At 45.1% G+C, this 16,693-nt stretch overlaps 1 protein-coding gene across 5 annotated transcripts in view; it reads left to right on the forward strand.

Annotated features, from left to right (window-relative positions):
* The window catches only part of LOC111973775 (calcineurin-binding protein cabin-1), a 61,060-nt gene that overhangs the window by 20,933 nt on the left and 23,434 nt on the right, over positions 1 to 16,693 (forward strand). For all 5 annotated transcript variants that reach the window (XM_024001176.2, XM_024001179.2, XM_024001181.2 and 2 more), the window contains 3 exons: positions 13,353 to 13,516; positions 13,860 to 13,956; positions 14,059 to 14,754. In XM_024001176.2, the coding sequence (XP_023856944.1) occupies positions 13,353 to 13,516; positions 13,860 to 13,956; positions 14,059 to 14,754 (957 nt within the window). The remainder of the gene's footprint in view (positions 1 to 13,352; positions 13,517 to 13,859; positions 13,957 to 14,058; positions 14,755 to 16,693) is intronic.

Genomic DNA, 16,693 nt, shown 5'->3' on the forward strand with positions numbered 1-16,693 from the left:
GCATATGTTAAGTTAGGATTTGGTCGTACTGTATTTAGGTGGTATAGGTACTGTGGTTGTCCTGCTCAGGCCATGCTCAGACTGGTGGAGGGCGCATGCAGCGTGGCCCTGGCTTCAACTGGACTCTCAGCTATTTAAACCTGCTGCCCTGCCTGGCAGTCCAACTGTTATAGGCACTGACAAGCAGACTCTTTATGAAAGGGTACAGTAAACCTCGAACTGAAATACTAGTTCTAGCCAAATAATGATTCTTAAAGCTCGGCTGCAGTGGTGAGCCTGGGGTGCCCTGCACTTCTCATTCTGGACAGTGTTTTTTGTTTTTWGTTTTTCTTGCAAATGATCAGTAATGTCACTGCTGGTGTTGAGCCAGGGACAAGGCCTACTCGGAGCAGGTTTCCCAGGTGTCATCAAAAGTCAAAGATGAAAATCAGCAGTGGTGTGACTCAACAGCTGTTGTCTTGTCTGCCATGGCCTTCAGTATCACTGATCCCTGAGCCTGACAGACAGACAGACCAGTCATTGTCAGTTGTGATATGTGCTGTGCCTTCTGTGTGACAGAGGGGACAATGATTGTGCTGGTGTTCCTCAGTGACAGAATGACCAAATGGCTGGATGGGAGATGATATTAGACATGAGATGGTAGGCTACCAGACTAATCAGGAATTCAGAGATTGACAGGAGGACCTGTCATTTGGCGCTGGGTTTTTACAGAACATCACAGTGACATTTTAAAAAGGGAGAACCACTTTCATGTCAATAACTTGACTTCAGCTACAGTCACTTTGTACTGTTAAACTACAGTTAGTTGTGTCCATCAGAGCTGCTATGACCATTGTAWATGCTATAGGTAGAGGGCAACACCCGCGCCCTATAGGAAGAGGGCAATGGGGAGGCCAGGCCACACCACCTGAATAAGGTTTCTCTAGATCATTCGTTCACTACTGGTTTTGCCTCGGGACCCAATTTGGACCAGATTGTCTGTCACGACCCAATATTTGCATTGCAAAATTGGCAAAATGCCATCTGGAAAGCTATTTTTAATGCTATATTGATAGTCAATGTAGCAATTTACACTGAGTGTACAAAACAGTAAGAATACCTTCCTAATATTGAGTTGCACCCCCTTTTGCCCTCCTASCAGCCTCAATTCGTCGGGGCATGGACTCTACACGGTGTCAAGCTTTCCACAGGGATGCTGGCCAATGTTGACTCATGCTCCTCCCCTTCATCTACACTGATTGAAGTGAATTTAACAGTGGTCATAGCATTCACCTGGTCAGTCGGTCATGGAAAGAGCAGGTGTCCCTAATGTTTTGTACACTCAGTGTATATGACAAGATAACTACATCCCCACCTTTTCCATTGTCAGTAATAAATGCTGCCCATATTCTTGATAAAGAATGGTAGTATGCTCACTGGTTTGAGACACAAAATCAACCAACTGTGCTAGATAGCGCTGTTATAAGCTCTATTGACAATACTAATTGAAGAAAGTTTTCAGATTTTAAATTATTCAAAAATGTAGGCTCATTTACAACCCTTCTACCTGGTTTTAGTAGTTTAAMTTCAGACTGGAGTATTTTCCATTTCAATTTTAAAAAATAAAATTCTCAGACACCCTCGACCCATTCAAAACCTCCCGTGACCCAAATTTGGGTCGCCACGACCCCCCCAGTTGAGAATAACTACACTCAGTCCTATAATGCAGCCTAATGTAGGTCACACTGGCCTAGTTTTCATCTGGGTTTGGCTGGTGTTATATCAACTGGGCCACCATCAAGAGTAGCCTAACCTATATTCTGCTGTTTTGACTGTGGCATGCAGCACCCTCTGTTTGACTGGTAGTAAGCCTTATAACTGTTCTCATGTAGTCTCAATCACCTTGTGTTTCACCAATCGTAAATGTTGTGCATCGAAGAATATGTAGTAACTAAACAGGTTTATTAGAAAACACAGCTGTTTAAACAAATTGCATTCTTAACTGAAGATCATGATTAGATGATTATTGGAGTCAGATGTGTTACCTGGGGCTGGGGCAAAAGTGTGACACCAATCAGGCACCTGAGGACTGGAGTTGCCCAGGCCTGAAATAAATCAACCATGACAGGGAATCCCCAATGGAAACACAGCTGTAGATGGACAATAATATTATGGATTTGAAATGGATATAACCTATATATTTAGGTTACAGTTGCTGTAATGCTCTTCATAACATAATGTTGARGATTGCAGTAAATAAAGGCCTAAGTCCTCTGGCCTGCTCCCTCAGGCAGTGGTGTGCAGAGCTGACTGCTCTGCAGGCCTGGCTCCAGGATGACAGTCCTGAGGGGGGAATTTTAAATCCATGAGGGGGGGCAAAACTAGTATTTCTTTAGAGCCCTAGCTTATCAAAGATTCTTATAGGCTTCATAGCTTAAACCTCAATCATTACAACTATAGGCTACATTTCTGTTGAATTTGTGACACTACGCAATGAGTGGAACCCAGCTGCCACTTCTCCAGGTGCGCAATATTTTCTGTTTGGGAGAGTTTAAGAAATATTAACTAATTGCATATTTTATAGTCAGAATTTTCTTACATGGCAGTAGCTAATTTGAATCTGCCACGAATAGAATAAATGCCCATTCCGAGAGCAACACCCGCGTGCTATAGGAAGAGGGCAACACCCGCGTGCTATAGGAAGAGAGCAACACCCGCATGCCTATAGGAAGAGGGCAACACGCGCGCAGCTCCAGGAAGAGGGCAACACGCGCGCGCTACAGGAAGAGGGCAACACGCGCGCGCTACAGGATGAGGGCAACACGCGCGCGCTACAGGATGAGGGCAACACGCGCGCGCTACAGGATGAGGGCAACACGCGCGCGCTACAGGATGAGGGCAACACGCGCGCGCTACAGGATGAGGGCAACACGCGCGCGCTACAGGATGAGGGCAACACGCGCGCGCTACAGGATGAGGGCAACACGCGCGCGCTACAGGATGAGGGCAACACGCGCGCGCTACAGGATGAGGGCACACGCGCGCGCTACAGGATGAGGGCAACACGCGCGCGCTACAGGAAGAGGGCAACACGCGCGCGCTACAGGAAGAGGCAACACGCGCGCGCTACAGGAAGAGGGCAACACGCGCGCGCTACAGGATGAGGCAACACGCGCGCGCTACAGGATGAGGGCAACACGCGCGCGCTACAGGATGAGGGCAACACGCGCGCGCTACAGGATGAGGGCAACACGCGCGCGCTACAGGATGAGGGCAACACGCGCGCGCTACAGGATGAGGGCAACGCGCGCTACAGGATGAGGGCAACGCGCGCGGCCCTACAGGAAGAGGGCAACAGCGCGCGCGCCCTACAGGAAGAGGGCAACGCGCGCGCGCCCTACAGGAAGAGGCAACGCGCGCGCGCCCTACAGGAAGAGGGCAACGCGCGCGCGCCCTACAGGAAGAGGGCAACGCGCGCGCGCCCTACAGGAAGAGGGCAACGCGCGCGGCGCCCTACAGGAAGAGGGGCAGGGAGGGGACGAAAAAGTAGGCTGTGTCATTTTCATAGGCTGGTGTAAAAGTGATGTCAATACTATCTCACAATGACTGTAATACAAATGAATGATAACAGAGTGAAAGTTTGCCTAATTGTTTTAGTACGTTACACACGGTATTGGTCCTACATACAAATTGTTTAAATATGTAGGCATATCTATAAAAAAAAAACAGCCCTAACCCCAACTGTCATTTTGCACACAAGAAAGCACCTGATGTTGAAGAGAAGCCCCACGAAGACTGATAGCCCAAGGTGCGTTCATTAAGAAAGCACACACCGTAACCGTTGATTCAGGGCCATGGACAGAAGGCTACCGCCAGTCAGGATAACTTTAGATGCACTGACATTTTCAGCATTACCTCAGAGTACAACTAATAGGCTACATTGGTAATTGTCCTGATACCCATCAAATAATGRAAAMATATATATATCAATAGCAATTAAACACACAAAAGTGGTCTAAAAGATGCATTGAAGTAAAAAGCAAAGGCTTAAACTATACATTACATAAAAACAGCCAAACAACCAGAAGGCTTACATGAGGGAAAACCAATGAATTAATTATTCTGTGACAGCAGCCAGGGTCATAAAGGTGGTAGCTTATCATTTAGACGAGTTGCAGTCTCCTCCATGCTGTGGTGAACCTCATGAGAATTTGTGAGTCCATTCTCCTTCCTGACAAAATGTACTTGTCAGGTCCCTCTCAAACGCCAGCTGGACAAGCTGTGCTTTTTGTTGATGTAACATGCTGCGWCTGTGTTCACTGAATACGTTCTTCAGAGTGGAGAAGGAATTTTCGCACATTGCTGTATATGTCCCAAATGTTAATCCAAATTCATGTTTCAGTGCCAACAGCACAGTCGGCATTGTTGAAAAAGGCCCACCGTATCTTTGAAGAACACTGATTGGGGTCCATTTCTTGTTGCTGGCTGTGATTGCGATTTCACTTTGCAGTAATCAATAAACTCTGCTTCGACTGGTTCACTTTTGGTTGGATTCAACAGGTTGTCAGGTGCTAGTGGCTGGGGTAATGGAGGTGCAGGTGCTTGTTGTGATGTCACCCTCGTGATATTTGTGCTAGGCCCCGGCTCTTCTCCATCTTGTTGGTCAGCAGGCAGCGTGGAGGATAGGTGGGTATTACGTTTGCTGCTAGGCACCTCAACCTCGGTGGTCGGGCCAGCAGTTTGCTCGGTGAGCTCGGCATCACACTCGACATGGTGGTCCTCCGTTTTTTTGCTCTTGGTAATGCAAAGCCTTTTTCGGATATCCATGCAAATTAGCCAGCTGTAATTATTAATCTCGCCGCGAACAAAACTTAACGAAGCTAGTAGCTACTAGCTAGATGATTAGCTGTCTGGAAAAGTTAACTACTTTTATTCCCTCTGTGAGAGAACTGTTTGACCCCGCCCTGGTTGGGATCCAATGAGCTTCCTAAACAAGGTAATGAAGGCGGTACCTTATGACATTGCATAGCTAGGTACCCAATCAGAATGCATTTTGGGATTTTTAACTACTAAATACAGCTTCTCCCCCCTCAGATCATGAGCGCACACCCGGCATAGCCTCTGTACCGGTCTGCACTACTGGCAGGCCCYACAACGCTCCATTGGCAAGACCAGGCATTGTAAAACATATACCATTTGTTATGTTTATGGGGAAACAATTTGGAGGGCACAAACTCTATCGGGGGTCAATGCTCAGCTCTGCCACCCCGTAGAATGGGCTCTGCTGGCCTGCTCCATTCCGTGATCCTGCAGAGTCACGATGTGCTTGCTCAGGCATGGTGTTGCCCACACACACACGCACTGTATGTGCTTACATATTTATCCGCCTACGCACCCACACATGCACTCTACTGCAAGCTCCAGACAAAATGGATGCCATCTTTCTGGATCCTGCAAAGACAGTACAGTATGAAGATGGCCAGAAACTGCTTCTCCCAATAGAAATCCCAGATCACACTTGTAGGCGATGTCATTGCTAGCTCGTAGAAACACGTCACCGGGTCTAATGGTCGAGTCGTGCCGAACTGCGCATGTGCAGGCCATCAAATCAAAGCCACTCCTTCGATATAAAGTTKTTTCAGGAGGTTGGAGTAATAACATGTTTAAAACTACTTAASACATTGGSTCGAATSTAGGTTGTGCCTTTAGGTTTTGAGAAAATTAACAACTAAGGTAGAATTTTTCACTTCTCTCATTGACTTCTCTAACCCCAAACCCCAGCCTGGTCTGCTTCACAAGTGTTGCCGGAAGTCTCGTGATGTTGTCCCACCTATAGGTTTAGAGACTCTGTGGATCCTGTTTCAGAGGAATTACATTGCTTTCTAGTCTTTTAACATTGAAATATATCTTGGGGCTTTTTCCCTCACTTTAAACCTTTGTCTTCATTGCACCGAGATGCTAACTAAGTGTGTTTGTGGCTATAAAAAAACGTGTTCTTGAGTCCAGTACTTATATAAACTGTAGTGTAACTTTGTCAGTTTTGCTTTTGTACAGTACTGGAATGTTGGGTGTGTTTTGCTTGTCTACCTAGCATCGTGTGGCACATTGAGTTATGTAGGTGGAGCTGCTGAGACCAGGAGAACTAGTTGGTATGAGCAAGTAGAGGAGGAGGAGTGTGAAGGCAGTGGAGCATGTTGTAATATATTGACTATTTTAATGTTCCTTTCTCTGAGGTCCTGTCTGGCTTTGTAGCACTAACACCTCTTCAGTGCTGTCCTGTCTGTCTACCCTCCCTGCTGGAGAGCTCATCATGTCAGCAGGTTGTTGTCTTGTTTTTACAAGAACATAAGCTCTGCACGTGGACAAATTGGAACATTTTAGCACCACACAAATAAGGGACCGTTCCCAGCTCCACACACTCTCAATSCATGCGTGGCTGGTAGCCTTATGTCTGCCTTGCCACTCACGGAATCTTGATTTTGAAATGTTTTTTTAAAATGACCCACGCGTTGAAAGAATGTTTTCGTTCCACCCACCAGCAGATTTTTTTTGCAGCTCACCCACGACTCTACTAATGATTAGCCCAATAGGGTAAATGCAGATAGGCAACCCCATGCTTCAGTCTATTTATTTATAGCCACTATGCTGCATCAGTTGGGCTACAGGTAGTAATGCTTATTGCTAATAGCATACCTAATAGTATGGACCTTGCATAAGCTATATGCTCGGTCCAATATGTTAAAATCATTTTAACAAATCATTTTACCAATATGTTATTTGGCCAATTTCTGGAGGAAAAATTATATTTTAGATGTCAGCATAATTCTGTTTTCATACATTTTGTAATAGAATGTATTTTTAATATCCCCCAACGCCCACGACCCCCCTTCCCCCACTGCAATTTTTTTTCTCCAGAGGAGACACTGTATAGGCTAGGCCTATACACTCATTCCTCTCTTTCCTTACTTCTTCAACTCCTTCTCTATCCTCCCTCCCACAGCTCCATCCTACTCCGTTCAAATCAGCTGCTTGTTCTAAGTCAGCTTTTTCAGCTTGCCAACTCTTCCTCTCTCTCGGTGTCTTCCTGTTGCTCACTTTCTTTTGTGTGATCATGCTCTCCCCCTCCTTGTTGCTGCTCTCGCTAGCTCTCTATCTCCTCATTGCTTTCTCTCCCTTCTCTGTTTGTGTGTGTGTGTGTGTGTGTGTGTGTGTGTGTGTGTGTGTGTGTGTGCGCAGTTATGGGCGGGAATAAGTCGACCCGTCTCTGATTGGCTGGCTACAGTCTAAAGGGGTGGGCACTATGATGTCTATAGAGTGAGAGCGAGAAGGGTGGAGGGAAAACAACCTAGCAGGCTGGGGTCAGGGGAGTTTGAGAGTGTGTGGGTGTTTTTGTTTTGAGATGGCAGGGTTTGAAAGAGAGAAAGGAGCGAGTCAGCCCGTCTGTCAGTGGCACGCTGAGTCTCTGGGCCCTGATGCCAGCACCGTTTCTGCTCCCCTCGTCCAGGCTGCTGCCCTCTTCCTCTCCACCTTCTCTTTCTCCAGCCCTGCCTTGCGCAGCTCTTCTCTCCTGCTGTCTACTGCAGCCTCCACAGCCCCAGCGCCTGCATGCAGCCCACCCCTCTCTATCTCAGTGTGAGTTTCTCTATGGCTGCCAGGGCCGCTGGTGCTGCTACAGCCAGCAGGAAAACATCCAAAAGAATACACGCGCAGACACAAGTGGAGTAGCTTTCGTTGGTGATGGTGAGTCTCTCCTTTGCCGCCTTTCATTTTTTTTCTCACTCTGTCTGTTTTATTAGGGAAAGAGCACATGATTGTATTATTTMGTTTATGTGAGTGGAGTTCTTCCACAGTTTGTGGAGTTAGTGTAGTACTTTCACGGGGCATGGTGGGGTTGAGTAATTTTTTCCCCCCTCCTTCTGCGGAGAGGGAGGTAAGAGTTGTGTTGAGCCCCCTGCTCGCAACGMAGATGAATGTTTACTCTACGCCTGGCTTTTTTCAAGAATACAGAGAGGTGGAGTGATCATGTAAACTGGTTGTATGAAAGTGCGTAGTAAAAGTCATTTCCTGTTGCTATTTCACGCCCCCCCCAGCTGTTGGGTTTGCTGTTCTGCAGGGTGTAATGGTTTGATAGGAGCTAACGGTGTGAGATGTTTGTTTGAGCCTGAGGTGATGTGTTCTGACATCATAAAGTAGGCATGTAGTGGTGTGGCATGTAGTGGTGATTAATGGGTTATGGCTGGGCTAAGGGGAGTGAGAGGAGCTGGTGTTGTCCTAGGTAGGAAGGGGAGGTACTCAACACGCAGAAACTAAAAGGCACATTGTTGTAAAAATGACTCAACAATAGGGGAAGTTGGCTGTTTTAGTAATTGAGTGTTATTAATTAGACTATTAGTTTTCCTATTTTAGATCATTACATTTGCAGAAATAATTGATTGGGTGGCGTGTAACCCACGGTAATATAACCCACATGAGTGATAACTAACGTCCCCAGGAAACATAATCAATCATGACAACTCTGYAAAGCATGGTCCCTCTATGGAGATGAATATAGTATCTTGCATCACAGTGGTGTTGTTATTTGATAGGATATCTGCTACATTAGCTACATACTGTGGGATTGTGGATATAGAGTCCCAGGCAGGAAGGGGTGGAGGGGTTCCCTCTGATAGGAGGGGTTTGGTGGGCGTGGCCAGGCTGTATGCMCCCAGGCCTCCTAACACTATAGGGAGAGAATCTCCTTTTCCTCTCTTTGTCTTGCCGTCTTTTCCTTTTTTTCCTCCCTGGTTTTCTTTCTTAAGGTTGGCTAGCAGGGACAAAGCATGAGCAGAAGGCACATTCTTTCAAATCTGCCTGAATTATTGATGCAGTCATTATTATGTTGCGATGTTTAATGCCCGATCAGATAATGCATTTTGAATTCCCTGTGATAGAGCGTGTGCTGTGCGTGGGCCAGGGGTGTAAACACATCCATCTCTCACACAAACCGTGAGCGCCACAACATTTACCCATGAACAGCTTGTAAACAATTGCCGCAGAGAGCAACAAATAAGGAGCAAATCTTGACTTCCATTAGAATAAAACAAATATATAATTTTGATAATCAGCGGTGCGGTATATGTCATGTCATTTTTGAAACTGGTTGTAATATATTTTATTTCACTTGTACCCAGGAAGATCAATCAACATCAAAAGTAGCACAAACAAGTTTGGCTGGTTACCATTTTAGAAAAACATAAAGAAAATGTAAAGACATCTAGAGGAAAAATTCTAGTTCTCACAGGCTGGTCATTCAATATGGTTTACATGCATCCAGAGTAGAAGAGGGCTGTTCTGACAGATCATTATTATAGGATGTTTATTGACATTGATGGTCTTCATTGCCTCTTCTTGACTAAATGAGGCAGACTGACTCAGGAATGCAATTTGATTTGATAGGTATGTTCTGTTTAGCATTTATTTCCTGCCTGGCTTCTCTCCAAAGACTGAAAATGTCAACAGACAATGTGGTCCTGTTTGTTAGGCTGAGGAAAAGGCTCCCAGGTGTAGGGGCTCGTTGCGTCTGTGGAGGCTGATAAAGGCATTTCATTTGTTTTGTTCCATCGTGAAATGCTCAGRTTCTCCTCCGACTCGCACCCACTACTAAGGCTGCTCGATGCCAAGTTATTTACATTTTTATTGCACATAGACCACCGAATTATGCCTCCCTGTACTGTACTTATGCTAAAATTGTATTCTATTCTACTGAGCCATTTACTTTATGTTCCTATTGTTGCATTGTCGAGAAGGAACCTGCAAGTAAGCGTTTCGTTGGACGGTGTATATGTATATCCTGTACATACAACAAATAAAACTCGAAACCATCTGCACTCATCTCACATGATCTGCTCTGCTGTGGAGCATAGAACCTTGCCTGTCCATTTTACCTTTATTTAACTAGGCAAGTCAGTTAAGAACAAATTTTTATTTTCAATGACGGCCTGTCTAGGGGCATTTTCAATGACGGCCTGTCTAGGGGCAGAACGACAGATTTGTACCTTGTCAGCTCGGGGATTTGAACTTGCAACCTTTCGGTTACTAGTCCAACGCTCTAACCACTAGGCTACCCTGCCGCCCCAGGATGATGTGTGCACTGGGTTGTTTGGTCGTCATGCACTGTAACAACATAACATATGCTGTCACATTATAACATATCTGTATTTAGATTTGATTGATCGTTGCCTGTGATACTCGTAGGGATCTGAGGACTTAGCAGTCCTTCAGAGATATTGACATTAAAGAGATTATCCAGTACTTTTGTAGACTTTTTAGCCAGTAGTTCTGAAAGTAGCAAACACAAGCCAAAAGTGGTCCCTGAAAATTGTGTACTGCGCCACATCTGTGCAGCACGTCATTGCGCTCTCTCGCTCTGCTGTGTGCATGATGTGCATCTTGTTAGCCGTCACTCAAATGGTGAGGGGCTAAAGCTCATTGGTTGAACTCAAATGAACAGGGGGCTGACCCACGTAGGGGAAAATGTAGGGAAAGTGATGCAGTACATCTTCCAGAAAAACTGTGGCTTTCATACTAGGGATTTTATGACTAATTGAGACTAAGACAGTAATTCAGCTCCTAAGTTATGCATGTATGAATTATACATTGACACATCCAGCCCAAAGCGGGAGGTTTAAAAAATACTTAGTAGTTGCCAAACTTCCGGACCATGTCTTTAACAAGTCAATGTGTGTTTGATGTGCTGCTTTCTGTGGTTCCCTGAACCCACCTAAACCCACCTAAACCCAGACAGAACACAGTGCTAATGAGGCTGCCTCCCTGCCTGCCTGCCTGCCTGGAGGGATCTGATCTGCCTGGAGTCACTATAAAGCCACTTCACTCACAACCTCGACTCTGCAGGCACTGTATTTRTCCCTACAGCAACTCTTTCCATTCTCTCACTAAGGCTCCCATCGCCACAGTTTTAGCTCAAATGCCACAGTTTTAGGTCAAATTTGTTCCTCTTGTCTTCTCTTCACCTCCTTTCTTTCTTTCTTTCCTGCTTGTTTGTCCATTTCACCCCATTAATTGTTTCCTGATGTCAGCCCTGGAGGAGCCTGCTACACACACAAAGAAACACTCCAAAATACCCCATTTAGCTTGTCCTCCAGGCCCTGTGTCCAATGAATACACGAAAGGACCTGTTGAATCTCTGTAATATTATCTCAACCCAGAGTTTATTCAGGTTTTTGCATGCCATTACCTATAGTCCTAAGGAATGTTTAAACATCGTCCTCTGCCAGCTGGGCAGAATACAGGGTACGCTGTTAAAGTATTTTATTTAGCAAAGGACCCATGCACATTATCAGTGTTCTCGGTGTTGCGTGAGTAAAAGGAGCACGCATTTAGCTGTTGCCGTTACTTTTTTCTCATCAGCACTGATCGGTTTATCTGGCATAGCAAATCTGGAATAATATATGCTCATACATGGAGAGCTTGCTGGCTAATAGATTGCCTAAAACAGCATACCCCCTCCTATATGGCTGATAATTGCCAGGGACCTCACGATACTTATGTGCTCAGCTGTATTGCGATTCTCACTATTATATGTGTTGCGATTCGAAATTGCGATTTGATGTTCCAAACATATTGCTCACTCTACAGTGCATTCGAAAAGTATTCCGACCCCTTCACTTTTTCTACATTTTGTAACGTTACAGCCTTTTTGTAAAATGTATTTAATCTGTTTTTTTTCTCTCATTAATCATCAAAACTGATATCACATTTACATAAGTAATCAGACCCATTACCCATTAATTTGTTTGGCAGCGATTACAGCCTCAAGTATTTTGGGGTATGACGCCACAAGCTTGGCACACCTGTATTTGGGGAGTTTCTCCCTTTCTTCACTGTAGATCCTCTCAAGTTCTGTCAGGTTGGATGGGGAGCGTCGCTGCACAGCTATTATCAGGTCTCTCCAGAGATGTTCGATCGGGTTCAAGTCCAGACTCTGGCTGGGCCACTCAAGGACATTCAGAGACTTGTCCCGAAGCCACTCCTGCATTGTCTCGGCTGTGTGCTTAGGGTCGTTGTCCTGTTGGAAGGTGAACCTTTGCCCCAGTCTGAGGTCCTGAGCACTCTGGAGCAGGTTTTCATCAAGGATTATCTGTACTTTGCTCCGTTCATCTTTCCCTCGATCCTGACTAGTCTCCCAGTCCCTGCCGCTGAAAAACACCCCCACAGCATGATGCTGCCACCACCATGCTTCCCGTAGGGATGGTATTGACCAGGTGATGACCGGGGCCTGGTTTCCTCCAGATGTGACTCTGGGCATTCAGGCCAAAGAGTTCAATCTTCGTTTCATTAGACCAGAGAATCTTGTTTCTCATGGTCTGAGAGTCACTGTGTTCTTGGGGACCTTTAATGCTGCAGAAATGTTTTTGTACCCATCCCCAGATCTGCGCCTCGACACAATCCTGTCTCGGAGCTCTACGGKCAATRCCRTCGACCTCATGGCTTGGTTTTTTCTCTGACATGCACTGTCGATTTTGGGACCTTATATAGACAGGTCTGTGCCTTTCCAAATAATATCCAATCAATTGAATTTAGCACAAGTGGACTCCAATCAAGTTGTAGACACGTCTCTTGTATGATCAATGGAAATAGGATGCACCTGAGCTCAATTTCGAGTCTCATGGCAAAGAGTCTGAATACTTATGTAAATAAGGTATTTCTGTTTTMTTTTTTTATACATTTGCTAAATTGTCTAAACATGTTCACTTTATCATTATGGGGTATTGTGTGAGGATTGATGAGGGGAAAAAATGATTCAATCCATTTTAGAATAAGGCTGTAAGGTAACAAAATGTGGAAAAGTTGAGGGGTCTGAATACTTTCCGAATGCATTGTATATCTTTTTTTCTTTCTTTTTTACCGATACTTTGAGTCAAAGTATGAATATAATATCGTCCAAAATAATTTGTAACTTTAGATTATTTTTTTTCGACCATCACTACTGTCCCATTACATTATCACTGTCATGCCCGCTCTCCTTTTCAATTGCCCTCTCTCACTATCTGTCTGTATTAAATAAATCATGTATTTACCATCACATTCATTTGAACAAAACATTTCAGATACATCCTACTCAGAATGTTCAGTTAAGCATTTGCAGTTTTTATAAATGTAAAACTAAAAACCCACCAGTGGAATCTGTTTGCCTTGTGAGTGTTAGTGGAAAATAACTCTAGTTAGCCTGACAGATGAGATCAATACAGTACATTAGCCTGTCTCCATGACACGCTAATACCAAACAGTAGGAAAATGGTATTTAGTTGATTAAGATATGGGTTCATTGTTAGTGAACTGTTGCCGATTCTCCTCCTCTAATCTTCCTGCTCCAGGGCATCTGGCGTATTCCAGTGGATGAGATTGATCGGCCCGGCAGTTTTGCATCTCATATGAACAGATCCATCGTTCTCTTGCTGGAGGTGCTGTCTCAGCTGAAGGACCACGACACACTGCTCAAAGTCTCTTTCATGCTCCAGAGAACCCCTGACCAGGGAAAGTAAGGATCTTTCCCTCATGAGTCAACCATGTTTCTCTCTGTGTTTCATGGCAACATGTTGTTCTTGTGTTTTTCTGTGAATTRGTTTTTTTAAATGTAACCTTTATTAAGCTAGGCAAGTCAGTTAAGAAAAAACATTTATTTACAATGACGGCTTACACCGGCCAAACCTGGACGACGTTAGGCTAATTGTGCGCCGCTTAATGGAACTCCCAATCACGGCCGGTTGTGATACAGCCTGGATTCAAACCAGGGTGTCTGTAGTGACGCCTCAAACACTGTTTAACTGAGGTTTCTTGCCTTTTCCCTCTCTCTCTCTCTCTCTCGCTCTCATATCTTAAAGGAAGTATTTGCGGGATGTGGATCGTCAGGTTTTGGCCCAGAGAGCATTTTTCCTAGCTGTAAAAGTCCTGGAGGACAATCTGAACAAACTCACAGGGGTACGGAACCAAAGCACTACACATTTGGAGAGGACCGTAGTTTATAGGGTTTATCGTTTTGGCGTGCTCTTGCTTGTTGTGACAGGCTCTGTTCTCTCTCAGGTGTCGGCGCAGCCTTCCATGGATGAGATGACGACCACGGACACGTCCAACAGGCCCAGTGCAGAGGACCGCAGTCAAGCACTGCCTAAGAAGCCGGGGCTCACTGAGGGGACCCAGGTCAATGCCCCAGCCCCAGGCCCTGACTCTGGGCTGCAGGAGACCCCTCAGGCACAGCCAGCCCTGCTCACCACAGACGGAGACAGGGGGGATCAGCAGCAGGGAACTCCATGTGGGAAGTTGGAGGCTGCTACAGGGGAGGGGGCCAGAGCAGGGCCAGAGGAGCCTATGGAGCTGGACACTGGCCACTGGGGGCGTCCCTCCAAGACCACAGACTCTCAGGGCATCCAACCAGACACTGAGCCCCCCAGAGCTGTGTTGGAGCCTGGGGAGAAAGTGGCTGTGAGCAGCCGGGCACCAGAGCTTTCTCTGGAAGACCTGAGCATCAGCTCCAGACAGCAGCAGCTCCAGGGCCCGGTAGTTAAGGGGCCAGTGTCAGCCATCGGAGCAGAGCTGGGACTAGCCCAGGGGCCGCTACGCAGGCCCAGCAGGAAGAGGAAGCTCCTAGATGACGTAGAGTCAGGCAAAACTCTTCTGATGGATGCCTACCGGGCGTGGCAGCAGGGCCAGAAGGTCGTGACCTACAACCTGGGGCGCATTGAGAAAATCATGTCAGAGACATACATGCACATTAAGCAGGTATGCTGTACTTTTATGACTTATTTATTCCCTATTTACATGTTTACTGCCATTTTCTCTCTCCCATCAATACATTATTTATAACTGTGTCATGTAATGCAATGTAATATGCACTAACTGAAAAAGGAAATGGGTTTGGGAAATCCCTCTTGAGAATGATTTAGCAATGAGACCTGAAACACAGAGGGGGGACTTTCCCTGCTCACACAGCTTTAGTGCTAACACCGTAGAGGTGCCATCAAACAGTGTTATAAGGAGCCAGACAACACAAAGTAGATCATGTGTAGCCTAATCCATGCAATTGCGCTAATCATAATCATCTTCACAGTCCTACAGATATTAACTAACACAAATGGCACCGTTAATATTTACAGCTCATAACTAATTATAAGTTTAGGAATCCATACATCTAATCATACATTTAAATGGTGTTTTCATGAGAGAGAAAAAATAATAGATTAGATTTTTTTTTTTTTCATGAAAACACAAATCAGATGTCTGATGAGATGTCGATTCCTAAGCTTATAATTAGTTATGAGCTGTAAATATTAACGGTGCCATTTGTGTTAGTTAATATCTGTAGGACTGTGAAGATGATTATGATTAGCGCAATTGCATGGATTAGGCTACACATGATCTACTTTGTGTTGTCTGGCTCCTTATAACACTGTTTGATGGCACCTTCACGGTGTTAACACTAATGTTATGCATAAAATATCCTTACCTAGCTAATAAGGAACAGTGCAAAGTGTTTTTATTAACAATTATTCAAAATGTCTTATTCTGCAACAGTTGTGGATTTGATAATTGCGAGAGAAAAAAGGATGTTTCCAATGAAAGGTCTTATGTATTACGTGGTCCAGTAATGGCTTTCTCCACTGGATTCAGACAGACGGAACGGCCCATTTTATTATTTCCATCTTACCAGCAGATAACAGTTTTATTGCTCACTGACTAAATTACCGGTTTCCTGTTTTTCTAAGACAGCAATTGGCTGTTTTCAAGGTGAAGTTTGGGCATTTTATTTACTTATGATTTTTGTGAATTGTGATTGGGACACTTTCTAGTGCACTGGCACTGCTTGTAGACTCAGTCTCGTGATTTTGGCCGCATACTCTGACTCCGAAGCCAAAATGTTACTTCTGATTCCGTTTGGATTCATGTTACCTAGAACTCACACTTTGTTGTATAAAATAGCAGGTACCCGACTAGTTCTTAAGATTCAGTTGGATTGATACTGATCATAAAGGAACAATTATATTGCAGTAATGCTACTGTAACATCCCCAAACCTGAATGTCATGTTAAGTTGATTTAATGTAATAATTTCTTACGTGACGCATAGCGGAACTGATCAAATAATAGAGGGATGAGTTACTTTACGTATTGCATCTGAGCCAGCTTCTCCTGATAGGTAGAAAAGTGGCGACAACCTCAAACAGTCACACTCCAAACTCCACTATGCCAAGACCAAAGAGCTGTCAAAGGACACCAGAAACAAAATTGTAGACCTGCACCAGGCTGGGAAGACTGAACCTGCAATAGGTAAGCAGCTTGGTTTGAAGAAATCAACTGAGGGAGCAATTATTAGGAAATGGAAGACATATAAGACCACTGATAATCTCCCTCGATCTGGGGCTCCACGCAAGATCTCACCCCGTGGGGTCAAAATGACACAAGAACGGTGAGAAAAAATCCCAGAACCACACGGGGGACCTAGTGAATGACCTGCAGAGAGCTGGGACAAAGTAACAAAGCCTACCATCAGCAAGGGCATTAAAGATGAAACGTGGCTGGGTCTTTCAGCATGACAATGATTCCAAACACACCGCCCGGGCAACGAAGGAGTGGCTTCGTAAGAAGCATTTCAGGTCCTGGAGTGGCCTAGCCAGTCTCAGATCTCAACCCATAGAAAATCTTTGGAGGGAGTTGAAAGTCCG

Source organism: Salvelinus sp. IW2-2015, linkage group LG15, assembly GCF_002910315.2.
Source record: "Salvelinus sp. IW2-2015 linkage group LG15, ASM291031v2, whole genome shotgun sequence".
NCBI classification, from domain to species: domain Eukaryota; kingdom Metazoa; phylum Chordata; class Actinopteri; order Salmoniformes; family Salmonidae; genus Salvelinus; species Salvelinus sp. IW2-2015.